An 18020-nucleotide genomic window follows, 5' to 3' on the forward strand; every position below is an offset into this window, starting at 1 on the left:
TTAACGGTATTAGGTATATGTTTGAATGAGAAGATCTGGAAAACTTGACAAATGGTAAAATATATGGCAAAGGATCACGTTAGAAGTTGTGCTAATATTGAGAGCTGTCTGTATTTTGAATTAATAATTGGTCATTTCAGTCTGTGTTTTTTCACAAGCTGCTTCTTGAAGTTCATTCTCACCCGTGTGTTGTTTCTCTGTGTGTGTGTGTGTGTGTGTTTACATATGCACTCATGTGCAACCTTTGGCAATTGAGGTTGTACCAGTCCACACTGAAGCAGATTTTTTCCTGTGGGTGTACTGGAAACTTCTTAATATTCTCCATAACAGCTTAATACCAAGATAGATGTTTATGCTTTACCAATAGTTAATCTAGTGGAATATGCCCAAAACACAAGCATAAATAGCAGGAAAACAGAGCAGATGATTGAAAACTCATAAATTTTCCAGAAATGTTGCAGAAAACTTGCAGTCTGAGTAGTGGCAGACACTTTGCCTAGCTTATCAGTCAGAACTCGACCAAAACAGGATTCTTTTCAATTTTGAAAAAATACAGAGCATGACTCTAAGTTACTGCTCTTTAATAAGTTTGGGGTTTTTTAAGCCATGACACACAATGTGATTTTTTCCTGTGTGTTAAGTGTTTTTACTTAGAATATATTGGCCTACGTAACAGAAATAAAAAAGCCAGAAGAAAACACAAGCACATTAATTGCTGTTACATAGGATTACTTTTCTGGGATGTCATCATTTGAGCTGGTGTGAGGGGAGGGTGATCAGAGGTAGAGTACCACAAGCTGAACTCCAGCATTTGGAGGAGCCAAAATAAAGCTTCATTTCCAGATAAGTGTAACGTTAACATTTTCCTGAAAAGGATTTTGTATGTCAACAAAGTATCTTCAATGTCTGAGACCCAGACTTGGACTGACACAAGTATGTATTCTTTTCAAGGCATAGTTTCTTTCATTGGTATTCAGAAGTTATGCTAAGCTAGATTAGTATCCATAATCACTGATTCTGAGTAGGCAAAGATAAGGAACACACTTTTGGGGTACAAGAATGAGCTGTTACTTGCAACGGGCCTGACAGGTTCCGTAAAATTGACCTCTCCTCTCTTTTCTGATATTGTTCTCTTTGGTGACATAATTTAGTCAATGGTAATCAGTGCACCTACACAGATAATTTGGTGGTTCGCTCAATCCTCTTAGTCCAGATCTCTGCATGCTTTAGACATCCTTTCATCAGTGAGTCCCTGGTTTTGGTGGTTAATTTTTTGTTGAAAGGTATTTTTGTTTTCTTTTAAAAGAAAACATTGTAAAGAGTAAAAAGACTAATTTAGTGAGAAATAAGGATCTCAGCCTGACTTTGTCTCCTATTTTCCAGCCAACTATTGGTGATCCCATGGAAGTAGATGTTATCTAAATGGTAGTAATAGCCTCTGAGTATCAACCTATGGAAGAGCAGTCTGTTGAAGGAACCAGGCAAAAAGTCACAGGTGAGACCTGTATTCATTTCTTATACTATTTAAAAACTGAGGGAGAGGTAGGGAGGTTTGAAAGCAGTTGGTTAGGAGGGAGAGGGGATTGCAAGAAAGAGAATTCAGTCTGAATTTTGTCAGATGCAATTAATAAAGTACTTTATCAAAAGTATGCAGGGTAGCACCTGGCATGCTTTGAATTGCAACCTGACATTTGAATTTCGCCAGCTATTTTGCCACTCTGTAGCCCCTGCTTCCCTTGGTTGTTTGAATGCCTTCCCCACTTCCCTGATGCCTAGGGAAGAATGGCCTGTCTTCTGCAGAAGGAGAACAGAATTTGTAACATCACTCAAGCTTCCAAGGGGAATTTTGGGAAGTAGTCACTAAAATGAAGTGGTGGGGGGCAATAGTTCCATCTTGTTCATGGTCATCATGCCCTTTTATTTTCTCTCACCTCTTGAAATGTTCAGTCTAGAGAGTATGAGAAAGTGATGAACTGCCAGAGAAGTAGAGGTTAAGCTGATTAAATAGGCAGTGGAAAACTGATATGAAATCATAGGAACTTTTCATAATTAATTCCTTAAATAGAGTTAGGGCTAAGGGGCAAAAGAAGTGATAATAATTAAAGAATTTGGAAGGTCACATCATCAAGTGTCAGTAGCCCTTTCGAATTCAGCGCATTTTTGGCTGATGATTACCTGCAGGGCATACATGCACTGTCTCACCTCTGCCTTGCTGATGAACCGGAGGGCAGAGTGTACCTGCTATGCCTTGCTTCCTTTCAGATGTTTCAAAGCAAAGCTGCTTCTGTTCATAGCCTCAAGCTCTGAGCTCTGGTCATAGAGCTAACTATAGTTTCAATGTATTGCCTGTTAATTTGAAAGAGAAGTTAGATATAGAGAACTTTCTTTTGACCCCGAGTGATCTGCTCACACAGAGCAATCCTCCCAGTAAACAGCAAATTCTCTACAATACCTGTGAATAAGGCAGTCACAGACAGTGATAGACACACATTAGGAAAATGTCACAGACAGGAAAAATGCCTGTTTGTAAATCCTAAATCTCCCGTACCTTCAAGAATAGGAATGTCAGTCTGTAAGCTGATATCTCAAGGGAATCGCAGGCAGTTTGTTCCAGCAGGTTAGAAGATCCCTTGAGTGCCACTTCGGACTTGTTACTTTCGGGACTTTCTATCTCAACTCTGGACAAAATCAACATCTGACCAGTTAAAATGGTTTGAGCAATAGGCTCCTCCAAAAGGAATTTCCTGGCCCTGAACCAATTCCATTATGACTTCAGATGTGATTTTGCAGAACTGGATCTTGATCCTAAAAACTGACACAAAGAAGTCAAAACGGAAACAAATGGCCAGGCACTTCACAGGCTCCTGTTAAAGCAAGCTCCATCCCAAGAGCACCAGTGACTTGAGGGTCTAGCTTGAGTTGCAAACCCCAGTGCGACATCAACATATGCATTGACCGCCACAGCATGAACCAGGGTAAATGGGGCAACTATAGGGGGGCAAAAACCACACCCAGCAAGCTGTCAAGCATTGCAGCCAGTGGCACTACCCAGCTTTGCAGCCTGGACATCTTTGTCATCCTGATAGTGTCAAACTGTTGTCTCTACCTACCTCTGCCTCATTGGGACGCTGTCACAGGGGACTTGGGTGTGGACAAACTTTTTAAGAAATGTACAAGTTAGAGTCTGAGGTGCCCTGTCTCTGTGCTAAACCTGCAACCCATCATCTACCCTCTTTCTGAAGCACCTCACCTACTTAGGCTCTGCAAATATGAGGGACCGATTTCTGGTAATGTGCCTTAAGCCTTGGCTGCAAGGCATGAGGAAAGGCAGTACAGGAGCTGCAGAACTCTGGGTCTGTGTTGAAGGCACGTGTTCAAGCATAGAGAAAGTAGACTCTGCATCTTGGGGAGCTCCAGTCATTGTTGCATTATATTTTTCCCCATTTTCTACTGTAGGTAGATGCAGTAGTTGCTGTAGAGGTAATCATCCCCACAGCTTGATGCATCTTGCAACTCCGAACACTGCTTATTGGCCTGTAGTCACCTCATAACTACTGGGTGTTTAAAGGCATAATGGAAACTGGTTGCTCAGCAACTCCAGACTGTGTGGTAAGATCAAGGCACTATCTCATTACGCTTATAATGATAATAGTGCAAAATAACGAGCACCATTTGCCCTGAACTTAGTGCATCAGTTTGTGGAGTTTCGTTTGTGGACCATGCTTTACAAAATCCGAAGGCAGACTGAAAAGTAATATTTAGAGGTGCCTGACAATGTGAGGAGTACAAATGATCTGAAGTTGACAGAAATAGTGTTGCCTTATTCCTCACAGCTGTGAGCATGATGATACCCACTGCCTATCCCCCACTCTGTTCCAGCAGCGATAACAGCTTCATTCTGCAACAGATCGACATTTTCTCACCACGCTTCCAGCTCCCCTGCAAATGCTGTGAACACCTGTGGTCTTGCTTTCTTCTTCATTAGAACTTTCTCCTACAGCTGGTTATTGAACGAGGACAAAGCTGCTGGGATTGTCTTATGAACAGTCATCCCTGGCCCTCAGAGTCTTGAGCTATTTGTGGTTGAGAAATTTGTTTACAATTGATAGCGACTCTCAACATGCTCATCATCATGTGCATCTGAGTGCATCTCTGTGCGTGCTCAAAGGCATAAGAGAAACTGGTTGTTCAGTCTTCAGACGCTATCAGGATTTAGCAAGTGTAGGAGGATTCTGGGAAATAAGAGCAGAGTGAAGGAGAGGAAATGCAGATTTTTAAGCAAGAGAAGAAAAGAGCATTCATCTCACTTACTTGCACTGCCCGTATTTTACTGGGTGTTTAAAGCAGTGGATTGTGGAAAGGAAAAGGGCAGGAAATGCCATAGTGAGATTCGTGTTTAAGCTGGGTGGTCTCGCTATAAAATTGTTCAACTCTTGCAGCAGTCACTTGCAGAATTCGTCTAAACCAGTGTTCAGCTGGGGGGAGCATTGGAGGGAGGGGGTCATTTGTCTTTTGGCTTTGGGGGAAGAATGTGTGTCTTGTATTCAGAGAGTATAAAAGGGAACTAGTCTAGGTACTGGCTGGCTTGTTTTAACCTTGCAGCAGTGTTGTGGAATGCACTATAGCCAACTGAAATCTATTGTTGTTGCACTATTTGGCCATAATTAGACCTAGAGGGGTAGATGTGAAACCTATATTTGGGAGAAGTTATGCTTGTTTAAATAATATTAAGAACATTTAAATATTCTAATAATATTCCACAATAAAGAAATAAATAGGAATGATTTAGAGAATTAATTTTTCTTCCCAAAAAGCAGTAGACAATAATCTGTGAAAAAAGATAAAAGGAAATGAATAACCGCAAGCTTAAGCACTGAAGACTTGTCATAGAGTAAGGCCTGGTTAAATGATAGAAATCTGAATTGTATTAAATGGTTGCTCTAAAAGCAGACAGGAACTGAAAGCTGTGACTTCTATTGTTTGGTGCCGCTTAATATATCATTCAAAAAATGAACTGGTCAAAACTGCTTGGTTCAGTAAAAATCTATTTAAAGACCTGAGACGTAGCAAATAGATTTGACCACAGTGAGGTCTGAATAAAACAATGGCGCATTTAATTTTTGGAAGAGAGAGGAGGCTTTAGGAAAGTATTGTCCGTTTCTTGTATCAGAGGTGGCCTGGGGGGAGGAGAGGGAGCCACTGAGCTCTTCTGTGTCAGGTATGGTGCAGATGTGGATGTAGTTTGCACAAAGGTTACTCGGGTCAGGCTCTTTGCATTTTCAGGCACATTGTAGTTCCTGGGAGACTGCTATTATTATTGTTGTAATTGTGGGTTTTTTCATTCCATTGTTTTTAGAAAGGATGTTTTAAAAAACAGCTGGAAGGAAAGCTACCAGAGTCCATATTTTTGTGCAAGTGCTCACCAGCTTGTCCAAGAAGTGGGACATTCATGTCTGTAGTATTCTCTTTATAAATAATTCAAACATTGTCTGAGAGGCTCTCCTGACCATTGAGCTGCAGGTTAAAACACATGGTTGCAATTTTGACTTCTTTGCTAAACTTGAAGCATTGTGCAGCCAGGTGTGCAGACCGTGGGGGCAAGGGGAAAAAAAAGTACTGGAAGAAAGCGTGATGCTGTTGCATTTTGGTTGAGGTAGATAGATACAAAGAAGACATTTTGGAGCTGAAGTTTCTTTTCCTATTTTCAGATTCAACAAAAGCAAAAAATAATCCTACAAAGGCAGACTGGAATTCAAACTTTTCTTCTTTCGTATGAATACCTAAACTTTTAATCTTTTATGTGTCCTACTGTGACTCTCTCTGCAAAGTGGGTAGCACTTTTTGCTTACCTCTATGGTATAACATACTTGTTTCACCTTTCCAAATAAAAAAGACATCTGACAAGAAGCAAATCTTTCTGTCTTAGAAAGGAGCACTCAGTCTTTGTGTGTAAAGGAGCTAAATATCTTATAGTCCCAAGCATGTGTTGCAAAATCTGGCTAAAAAATAATCCTGAAAGCAGAACCTTTCCTCACATGCACATTTTTCAGCTGTTTAAAATGGTAACATATAGGAGTGGTGCGCAAACGTGTAGCAATGGAAAATAACATTTCCATTAAGTGAGATTAAAATTTATATCACCTGTATGCCTGCAAAAATGAAGACATTAGCAGAGTGACACCTAAATACTGCAACACACAGATCTTACAGGGACATGAGAGCTAGTTAGCCTTGCTCCTGCTGAGATAAGTGCCAAATGTTATTATTTTGATGGTCAATTTTCCTGAAGACTTCATGAACATTTTTACACTTGAGCCTCTGTGTCTGCAGGATACCATGGTGAATGGTAGTAATTGGAGCCTGGCTGGGCATAAGAAAAACCATGTACGCAGCACCCTTCCATGGGCATTCTTTCTCTGTTAGACGCTGATGTGTTATTTTACATGTTTGGATTTTCCTCTCCTCTTCACTGCCTGGGTGGTGGAGACAAGCAGTGTGATGCAGACAAAAGAAATGTAAGACTTTTCTGGCCTAAGAAACAGCTGCTTAATGGGGCTTTTAATCTGGCGGTATCTGGATTAAAAAAAAAAGAAGATCCATCATTTAATTTTGAAGCATGGCCACAAGGCTTTTAAAGAGCCCACTGACTTCCACTTCTAAAGTGCCCCACTGACTGAGAACAAGTTGTAGCCCATGAAGGAGCTGTTGTCATTGCATAACAAGAGGATTGCCTTAATTAACAGAAAAGTAAAAGCAGTCAGATGTGTTCTTTGATGATGCCTTAACTATGTCATACCTTTCTAATTAGTTAAACAGAATAAAATACTCTGGAACAAGACATGCATCACTTACATGTTAGGAAAGGGAGAAAGCAGGGGGTGGGGGGAGCTCAATGCGTACGGCTGTGTGCACGTGTATGGGCTCCCTCAAGGCAGCAGGCAGCTGCTCTGCACGGCGTTGTGTATGTGGTGAGAGAAGCGAGAGTGGTGGGCCCAGTAAAGGTGAGCCAGGAGTTTCAGCTGCAAGAGCTCTGCAGTGAGATAGAAAGATATGTCCTTGCTGTATGATTTCTCAAATTACTTCAACCAACAGACGTAAGAAATCAGGAGCCCCAGCTGGATCTTGGCTGTGGAAATGTGCCCAGTGCCTGGCTGCAGAGGCCCTTTTTCTGGTGGGTTCCTCCTCTGGGGGTCTGAGCAAGGTGACATCTCATCCACCTTCTCCCGTCACAGAAGACACATGATGGGAAGGAATGAAGAAGAGGGAGAGAGACTCTTTTCAGTTGTGCCCACTGACAAGGCAAGAGGCAATGGGCACAACTTAAACCACATAAAATTCCATCTGAGCACAGGAAAACATTTTTTAATGTGAGGGTGGTCAAACACTGGAACAGGTTGCCCAGGGAGGTAGTAGAGTCTCCTTTTGTGGCTATTCAAAACTCAATTGGACATGGCCCTGAGCAATATTCTGTAGGCGATCCAGCTCTGAGCCAGGAATTGGACTAGACAATCTCCAGAGGTGCCTTCCGAGCTCAGCTGAACTGTGATACTGTGTGGTCATGTTGTGCTCCAGAAAGAGATGAGCAAAAGACTGACTAATCTCAGGTATTGTGCAATCCTTTGTCCATTCAAATTGTTACATTTTTTGCAGATGTAAGTATGCTCAGACTTTAGCTGTTCAATTTTTATTTTAGGAGTGTCAGGCTTTGATTTTGCTGTCTAGCTGCTTTTTTGGATTAAGCCTGTGAGTTCAGTATCATGTAGCAGCTATCATCTTAAACCAGTTCTCTGTGAACCGTAAGAGCATTTGACCTCAGTACTCATTTGGTCCTGTGGATAAAAAATTGTATAAAGCCATTGAATGTTGTCAGATTTTGAGTCAGCACTGAAAATGATTTTATTATTTTGAGCATATGTACATGTGCAATTAGTTCACATTACTCTTGCCCATCCTTCATGGCCAAAGTATCAACTCTCAGTCAAGCTCTTGTCATGAAAGCATGTTGCAAAACAGTCATATGATTTGGAACCATTGCTCAGTTCTCCGTGGCACTTACAAATCCCAACAGTCCCCCAACTTTCTTTTGGAGTCTGAATAGGTTATTTGCTTTCTGTTTGACAAACTACAGGGTGAGGTTTCACAGGACAAAGTATATTGCCCGTCTTGTCTGAATCATTGAGATGATAGTTAGAATTAAGGTAATAATCTTACAATTTTTTCCTTATATGTACAGTGAAACATTGCATAAAAACAAAGAGCTTTTACATATATATTCATGTAGGAAAAGAGAAGAACCTATGAGCCAATAGTCCCACAGCACAGCACAGAAAATAGATGAAAAAAATCAGTATAGGGACTATATTCTCTCTATATTACTGATAGATATATATCTACAAGTATTGAAATACCTACATATGTATGTAAATGCTATAGATTACTGGTTTGGTTCTTTGCAAAGACCAAATATAATTTTGAGAGTATTTTACAGGATAGGGTTAAGTTCAAAGAGTTTTTATGTCAATAAAAGTATCTTTCATTTCTTTTCCTCCCCTTCCTGACAGCCTAGTCAAGACAATTTTTTCCCTGAGGACTAGCTTTCACTTGGGAAAGAAGTGCTATTTTACTTGATATTAGCTAACTCATGGTAAGTGGCAGTCAACTACAGAAGGCTAAATTCACACAATTTGTCTCTTCCATCATAATCTGTTTCACAAGCTAAAACAAGGAATGTAAAGCATATGAATACTAAGCACATTAAAGCATATAATGTACTAAGTACTTAAGTGACTTCCCTGGTGTCGTTAGGAATACTAGAGACTAGACCTAACACATTGTCGACTATAGCTATGGCCACTCTCTGATGCTTTTTGGGAAAAGTGAAGAAACTAATTAAGAAACAGTTTTCACTTAGATGCACAGAAACAGACACATTCTGTTTTTGTAAAAAATAGCATACCATTTCGCTGGCTACTGGAAAAAAATAAGCAGAGAAGCATATTTTTAAAACTATGCAAAAGATAACTAATGAAACAAAGTGTTCTGGTTAATTCTTTATTTTCAACATCAAATACATTGATAAAAATCTTGCACCAATCAGGTAGCCAACAGATTTTTCATTTAGACTTTTTTAGAACTTTTTTAGGTGCAAAACAAAGAAAAAACAACCTCACCAAAACAAAGACATCAATAATTTTATATGCATCAGTGAAAGAACAGAATACATCAACAAATACATTATGGCAGCTGAGCCTATACCAAAGAAAGGACTTTCCATTGACAGAATACATAGTGCACACAAAAGCGTTAGTTTTATAGTATATACAATAAAGTGATACATAAAGTGGCTTGTTAATGCGAGTCTTGTGACCAGCAGTCTATCCCTTCATTTTCCGATGGGCACTTTCTGAAGAAAGAGACTTCTAATTATAGGCACACAGGAGTACAGAGCATACTAATTTGCAAGATGGCAGCATATACTTTTTTTAAATTTTTGTTTGTTTGTTTCTTTAGGCACATTTGAATGCAAAAGATTTTTTTTTTTTTTTTTTTTTAACACAGTGCAAAACTGAATACCCTTATGGGCAACAATCACTTTAAAAACAGCTTTCAGGATATAAGGCTATCTACATCTGAAAGATGAAAGGGAATTGTGAGTAGAAAGGGTAGGACATTAATATTAGGGAAATACTAATTTAAAATTCTCAAATCAATTTGAGATTACGCTATAATTGCAGGTGACAGCAAAGACTGGTTTGTATTATGATACCGTCGTTAATATGACCTTTCTTTTACATGTGTTGAATTTCTATCTGTAAAGCTATATTACGGTTGTAGATAGCATTGAAAATAGCCATCTATTTATACAAAGTAAGAAATGCACTTCACATAAGTTCAGCTCAGAATACCTTATATACAAAATCCCATTAGCTTTAGGTTGGGTTGCATTCTAATTTTAAAGCAGGTTATTATATACACAAGAGAGGCTTGCTGTGTTCCTACCAAAGCCTGTGATAAGACTAAGGCCCTAGTAAGGCAGAATTTTTACATTGCTGGTAGTTTGTTTCATTTTAAACATTTGGCACAACTCCTAAGGAATCAGTCGGCATCAATTAGAATGGATGGAGGCTCCCATACAAACCCTGGCTTGGATGAAGGGGGTGGTTTGGGTTTTCTTTTGTTTCTTTTTTTTCAATTTAAAGTCCAGTGACCTGCTGACAGTCCTTGCAATGTCCTTGGGACCTCAGTTCAGGTTATTTCTTTAATTATATCTTTAAATTATTAAACCCCTCAGTGTACAGAAGGAGAAAAATCATCAAGAGATGTCACTGAAACATAATAGTAAATTTACCACAAACACACACCAAGAAACTCTCTTTAAATTATTTTACCGCAGTACAAATCCTACCACCCCAACTGGGAGTTTTACCTGAGACAAAGTCTGCAACATCGAGACATGGCTCAAACCACTACAAACCAGAGTAGCTTTCACATATTGTTGGAAACTCAGACACCACTAAGTGCAACACATCAACCTATCTCCTCTTCTGTCTCCCAAGCTTTTTGTAATAATTCAGTAACAACCATATTCTCAAGCAAACCAAGTTCATCTGGTCTATTTCTGTTTGGCTTGTGCTGGTATTACATTACCTATGTTTCTAGGGGGTTTTTTGATTTTTTTTTTTTTTTAAAAATCCACGTATAAACATTATAAAATAATTCCTTCATTAGCTGTCCGGAGACATCGCTATGAATGTTTTGGTAAAAGCATGATTAGCTGCCTTGAATAGTTTTCTTTCAATTTTTTTTTTTACATGCTATATATTCTTATTAATATCCAGCACCAGGTATTCAGGTAGTACTGGTTTGTCAGCTGCAAATATAAAGTATATATGTATATATATACACACACACATAAAATAGCATCCTGTGAAATAACAATTACCAAATGTCAGGCACAATTGTTTGCATACACGAGAGCATAATGCAAAATTACATACGAAAAAAGTTGCCATTTTTGTATCATAGACTTTCTTTAATTAATTGAATAGCTACATTCAGCTGTCTGATATGTGGACAATCATCTTTATAGATAACTATGGGAAGGTTACTATATTCATTAAGGTGCTGCTTCAGTTAAAATCTCATGAACAAGTTAATGACACAGATCCTGAAACTGCCCCAAGGTAAATGAATGTATTACCGGGAATCACTGTTTTTCTTTCTTGGGTGACCTTCGCTGTTGCCACCACAAACATGGGTTGAATCTAAATTACTTCCTTGCAAGGGCTCAGCCTAGGAAAGTGTTCATAATTAAGATTGTGAGCTGACTGATTATTCCTTATGTTCCAAGACACATTTTGATACCCTTCTGTCTGCTGCATACCACTTCAAATGACGCTTATCCAGCTTCACCGGGAAAACCTGTAGAGTGTTGTGGTACTTGCCCGAAGTACCATCAGAATCTGACCCTCTGTTGTGAATTGCTCTCCATGAACTACTTTTTTGCCTCTAGGCCAAATTTACACTTGAATCAATGTAATGAACTCTTCTGGGATGTAGAAAGGGAGGCATTCATTTAAACCAATTTGCCTTGCAGCTTAAGAGGTTGATCTGTGTGTTCTGTCATAGAGAACACCAAGTTGCACGTACAGTATTTAAAGAGCAGCTCTAACGCACACTGGGCTACAAGTGAATGATGATGGTGTAAGCACGTAAGTGTAACTACAGGGATTCCTGTGCTCCATTCAGATCTTAGCCTGCACTCAGTTCAGGGCATTCATGATTTTTCTAACATATTTGAAAACCAGCTCGTAAACAAAACAAAATGTGCATTTTCTTTCAAGACATTTAGGAGCTCTCCAAAAGCCCTTAGGTACCAAATTTGCGCACACACACACACACTCTCTCACTCTCTCTCTCTCTCTTACTGAAGACACAAAAAGACAAAGCCTTCAGCACATTCAGAAAAAAATGATGCTATAATATGCATCAATAAAAGACCTATTAACTTACAGTGTCTGCTTCACATGTTTAGGCTTCAGTTTTCAAGGAATCTTCTCAAACGTAGGTAGCATCTAGCTTTAGACTTTTAAACTGCACGTATCCTCGGATATGTACATGAAACTGTTACAGACATCATTATGTACATTCACTAAAGAATTGAATCCCTGACTTGGAGCACAAACTCATCCTATGCCTTGCTGCCTTCACAATTGCTGTGTAACTTGATCTCACTGCACACAGACTCTGCTTGTGTAACAGGGAGCGTAATTAGACACAGGCACTCCTCTATGGCATTAGTTGCACTATTTCCTATATTTAGTTACTACAGGATATTCCAATCAACATAATCTAAGATAAAGGTTTCAACTGTAGCAGTAAAAGAAGCATCCCTGAACCCTTCTCTAGCACTGTGGCCAGCTGCTGTGGAGCAGCCTGCGCATGTGCTATGAAACATCCTTACGGGCAGGGTGGTCGCTTCCAACCAGCTATTGGAATAGTCCCTGGTCCATGCTAACTCCCAAACTGCACCTGTAAACCAGAAGTGCAGATAGAACAGGCAAAGTTTATCATTAGACTAATAAAATATCCCTGGCATATGTAATAATCGCATTCCAGTACCCAGCAACGTTCCCTGACACGTTTAATTTTCTAGCATGGAGGCAGTCAAACAGCAGCATCGACTTCTACTTCAAAAGTAGCACATAGCATGGATTTCTTCAGTCTCTCTCCTTCACGACTCACTGAAACTCTTGATGTCAGTGGACCTTTTGCGTATTTACAGTTGGTCTGAAGAATCTGACTAATCCTTATGAAAAACAGTTATACACATGCATGGAGAAAGCCAGATTTATCTTCTTGGACGTGCAGTCCCAGAGTCTTCACCATGTCAGGATGAAGGGGGAGGCTCATTGCCCAGTTCTGGTGTCACAGGTGAGCTGGCTCTTAACAGTGATTTCTGAGCATGCCCCAATGAGAGCCAAAGAAAGCCAAGGCAATGCAAAGCCTACTGCTCTGGCTGTGATGCCAGCCCTCCCACACACAGCTGGGCCACACTCTACTGAGTGGGATGGGACCATCCCACTCTGCTGTGCCAGTCTTGCACTGGCATCCTCGCCTCTTGGTTTGTAGCACAACAAAGCAAAGGATGGGGAGAGGTTTTTTTTTTCATAAAATAGTGCTGGATCACATATGTGTGTGAAGATTTGGGGTTTTTTTAAGACTTGATGATTTTTGTAATCATCTGGTCTGATTTAAGAGTAATTATCTATGTTATCACTGTTTGCCCTGTTGCCCTTGATTTACACAAGCAACAGAACAATTTAGCTTTGTAGGACCAGACAGGATAGGATGCACACAATGCAATTCGGCTAGAGGATGTGGTAAGAGGCCCTAAAAGTTTGGTCTTGAGAGGGAGTTGTCTGCTGATGTAAGCCAGCAAGGTAAAACAGTATTATTCTCAGACAGGGTCAATGATGTGGCACACTAAGATGCCCATCAACTTTCCATTTACATGCCTCCCCGCCGCCCCACCCCCCCGCACCCCAAAAAAAGTCATCCAAGTCTACCAAACTGCTTCAAAGTTTCAAGCAAGTAAAGGAGTAAAGGATTAAGCGAGCTCAGAATTTGGGGTGAATATCAACAAAGGCTACCACTTATGAAAATACCAATATGCGTGGTATGGCCTATTAATTTATAATAAAATAGATGTTCAGTTTAGATTAGGACTTACCCAACTTACATGCAAAATTAAATAAAAACACTGCAAATTTTAAATCAAGTTAGCCTGACAATCCTTGCTGGCTGTCCATAGCAATGAAACGTCTTCCATTTAGGATAAGCAATTAATTTACACAAGCACTTGACAAACACTCAAATGGAAAATGCGGGTGACTGTTGTCATTGGAGTGTTTACATAGGTGGCACTATAGATGAAATGAAGCATGAGCTAGGTAGTACGCTACTGGGTTTCTCATACCATTATATATATGCTTTTGTTTATATCGTATTCTGCATATTCTCCTCTTCTTTGCTGTTTATATAAAAAGACTGCAAGGAATGAGATGAAGTTGATGCAGTTGTCAGCTGGCTCCGGTTCTCCTCTTCCATCGGTGCAGCACTCCTGGCTGCTGGGGCATGCAGTCGGTGAGCATCCAGCATCTCCAGCAAGAGATCATAGAGTGGAACTACATTTTTACACTTCATATTGTACAGGTGCTCCATTCCTTTGTTGCTGCGGGTTGTAATGAAACAACGGTTACTTTCCACATATGCTATGGGGAAAAAAAAGCTATCAGCTAATAGTATTTGTTAGGTTCATATAAATTCCACCTCGTACAAAACAACTCACTTAACAGTGCAGTTGCTGTATGCTCCTGCTACAGTTAGCAGAAGAAGGCACCTTCAAAGAACATTTCAGACTGCCCATGAGCAAGTTGCCTTCTAAAGGTGGCTCTTTTGCTCTCCCTTGCCTAAAAGGCAGCCTAGGTCACATGGACTCCTAATTTAGGCTCTGTGATTAAGTGGAATCTTGGCTTTCCCACAATAAAACCTAAAATATCAGATTTTTTTCCTAGAAAATAACCTCAGCCAATTTGTTAGCAAATGCTCACTTGTAACAGTATCTATTCACAATATTATGGAAGCAATAATTAACTTTACTGTGCATCTGGAGCTTCCTTAATTGTACAAATACTTCTTAAGGAATAAAAAAAAAAGGTGATTAACGTGAAGACAAAGAAACTCCACAAAAAGACACAAGTAAAAAAACCACATGCACACACCCCTTGGCTTTTTCCTGAAGACCTGTATATCAGCCCAGGAGGTAAAATCTGCATGTTTCAACTTTAGTAGCTATGCTGTGGTTCTTACTCTAATTTTAATTTTATTAACTGAAATAATGAAAATTAAAATCTGTGTAACAACATCTCTTGTCCCTTCATAAAAATAAAGTCTATACTGTATCTTTGTCATGTTGTTAACACTTCAGCCACTAAGCAGCTACCTTAAGAGGTAATTACGTTTGGGAGAATCATTACTGCAACTACTAACAGTGCTTCAGATACCTCACCTCTAATTAGCAAAGGGCACAGTCCTCTAGATTGGGGTTCAGGAGATCTGCATTTATTCTCACCCATAAAATACACATAATGATCCTAATCTCTTTTCTAAAGTGACGTGCAATCAAGCCACTTGTGAAAAGTGGCTACATGAAAGTGATAGTTTTATGAAATCTTACCTTATAGGAGTTTGCAGAACTAGGCTACTGCTACATTAGTATTCTACTTGGTACTTTTCAAACACATAACATTAAAAGTAGATACTGCTTACAGCACTATCAAAACAAGAAGCAAAGGAAAGAAAACTAGAAGAAACAAATGGGGAAAACATTTACTCCTTTCACACCATAACCCAACGTACTTTGCACGTGTTTTGCACACATGTTCCATACATCTTTATGGAAAGTAAACTTTTTTTTTTTTTGGTAACAGCTCTACACACAGTTTTCGACTCCCACCTGTGAAGGAAAAGTGTGCGTGTGCACTTGGGAAACCTCCCTTGCACGGGACCTTGCGGGAGGGCTGACTGCGTGCTTGCTCTCACCTCATGTGTCTGATGTGAGAGAGGATGAGGAGGAGCTGAGCCAGTCGCCTGTGTTGCTGCTGCAGAGAAAGACCCGACTTAGCCATCAAGTGTATCAGAGTGTCTGTGATTTTGTCCAGAACACGGTGAATATAGTCTCGCTCTTCCAGGGATTTCAAGGTGCTGGAAAGAAAAGTGTACACACCTGGAGTAGGAAGGAGAAAGAAAACAAACAAACCACAGACAAAAATTACTTTGGTGGAGTCAGACTTGCCCAAGGTACGCCTCGTGGCTGGCCTCTTCGGCTGTGTTAAACCATGGGAGCCAACTGTGTGCAAACCCTCCTGCTTGCCAGCCAGGTCACTGGTTTGAATGACCCTGCAGCTTGGATTTGGTCACTGTGGGCAAAGCAGGAGGAGGAAGACGATGCCTCTTCCTTGCCCGGGTCCATCCAAGGTCTGGGCCAGGTGGCAGGTGAACCTGCAGCCTGCAGCTAGACCTACCCATGGGCTGCACTCTTCTCTCAGTCACTCGGCTCTGAAACCTTGAGGAGATGCTGTTGCCCCTTGAGAGCTCTGCAGTGCTTACTGACCAGCCCAGGCCTTCAGCAGTTTTTGCCATTTTCTTTGCTGTTTAATGTTTGGTTTTTAGTGGTTTGCTAGTCAATCTAGAACTGAACAATATGTTACCACAAAACATGTAAACAAAATCAGGGTTTGTTTACACACACTTGCCTCAACAAAAGCCTCCCAACCAAGCAAGAGCCTTGAAAGGTGTGCTCCTTCACCTGCAAACCCAACTCTCCTTTAAAAACCAAGTCCCAAGCAACCTGTGTAAATTCAGCCATCTTACATTGCTTACTGCTGAAACTGAGCAGCCTGAAGATTTGGACCAGAAGGAAATTATTCCAGAGATCAAAACACCTTCAAACTCCCCCGCCAACAGCCCCTCTACGTCTCCTATAAAACACTCTAACCCAGGCATAAGAGCTTTTGTCAGTAGTAATTCTTGGGTGCATGAAGAACATCAGCTTTCTAAATGGGAAATTCTAAACTATTTTGCATGTTTTTATCTTGAGTTTGTTCTGGACGACAACACACAGCCAATGTGAATCAGGTCACAACAGCACTGTGCTGCCAAAAGGCAGCTGTTGCATTCAGCTCCAGTTTTTCAGTCTTCTGGATTGAGCCAATAACTCTAAACAGGTTGTATTACTATAATCCAGTCCTGAGGCAGCAAAAGCTTGAGATGTATGTACGGTAATACAATCAAACTCGCTTGATCATGCTGCGTTCATTGCCCTGTGTCAATAATGTACTTGACCATTCCTGTGCTTTAGTCCTCCTGCATCAGCTCACAGAGCCAAGAAGAAATTTGGATTTTGTCCTTGGAAAAAATTGGTTTCTGGAATTACTTTTCATTTTGCTTTTCTTTAAAGCATCATATATAACACAATATACAATGCAGTTAGTGATATTAAAAGATCACACACACACACACACTAACACGCACACATACACAGACCTATATACTCTAGCTTGTTTGTAGCTATCAGATTGGAAGTGAAAATATTTTGCCATGCATCTGAGCAGTCAGGGAAATTGAAATTTTTTTTACCATCTTCTTGGCACACCTCACCTCCTCACAGTATCTTGGTACTTCAAGAACCTGACACCTAGAACTACTGTAACCTGCAAGTAAGTTTTATGACTTTGGGTCTTCTGTACTAAAAGGAAATATAAATTTGTGTTTGTGAATATCGGTGTGAGATTCTCTGAGGGAGAGAGAGCGAGTGAGAGAGAGACTGCTTTAAAAACCCAAAAGGATAACTCAAACACAGCACAACTTCTGAAAACTGTCAGTCAGATCTTTTAATTTTGATGATGAATATTGCTTCGAATTTGATATAGATAGATAGTACAATGGCTTCTTTTCTCCCAAAGCTTTTTATGATTATTACTGTTTTTACTGAAATGAATTCACCAAAGAGAAACAGCTCCTGGGGCTTTTCTCAGCTGAATGACTCTTAAGCACCGTTATGTATGCCTACTGACAATACCAGGCTTTATAAGTTAGCAGATACCTGTAGGGGCAAGATTCTTAAATTTACGGACAAAACACAGTCCATTAGAAGGAAACATTAGTGTCATAAACCCACGGTGCCTCCAGAGCAGCTCACTTTTAACCAGAGGATGCTATTGTGCCCTTGTAGCAATACCCCTTAGTTTCATAACTTTGAAACCAGCAAAAGAAAAAAATCTGTTAGGAGGAATTGTTTCTCACTTAGGTCTAGTCCAGAAGCTATTAAAAAGTATAAATCAAAAAAAGCACTCCCCCAAAAATGTAGAGACTTCAGGCAATTGCCAGTCAATAACTGCCAAGAAAAATGACGTTTGGTTTTCCTTTCTGACCTCCCCGGTGATTGCTCTTGCCCTAGG

General features: G+C 40.1%; 1 protein-coding gene across 1 annotated transcript in view; it reads right to left on the reverse strand.

Annotated features, from left to right (window-relative positions):
- Positions 1–13940: 13940 nt before the first annotated feature.
- The window catches only part of ESR1 (estrogen receptor 1), a 166830-nt gene continuing 162750 nt past the window's right edge, over positions 13941–18020 (reverse strand). The window contains exons 8-9 of the mRNA XM_075146139.1: positions 15604–15787; positions 13941–14233 (exon numbers count right to left, since the gene is read on the reverse strand). Of these exons, the coding sequence (XP_075002240.1) occupies positions 13999–14233; positions 15604–15787 (419 nt within the window). The 3' untranslated portion in view covers positions 13941–13998. The remainder of the gene's footprint in view (positions 14234–15603; positions 15788–18020) is intronic.

Source organism: Calonectris borealis, chromosome 3, assembly GCF_964195595.1.
Source record: "Calonectris borealis chromosome 3, bCalBor7.hap1.2, whole genome shotgun sequence".
NCBI lineage: Eukaryota > Metazoa > Chordata > Aves > Procellariiformes > Procellariidae > Calonectris > Calonectris borealis.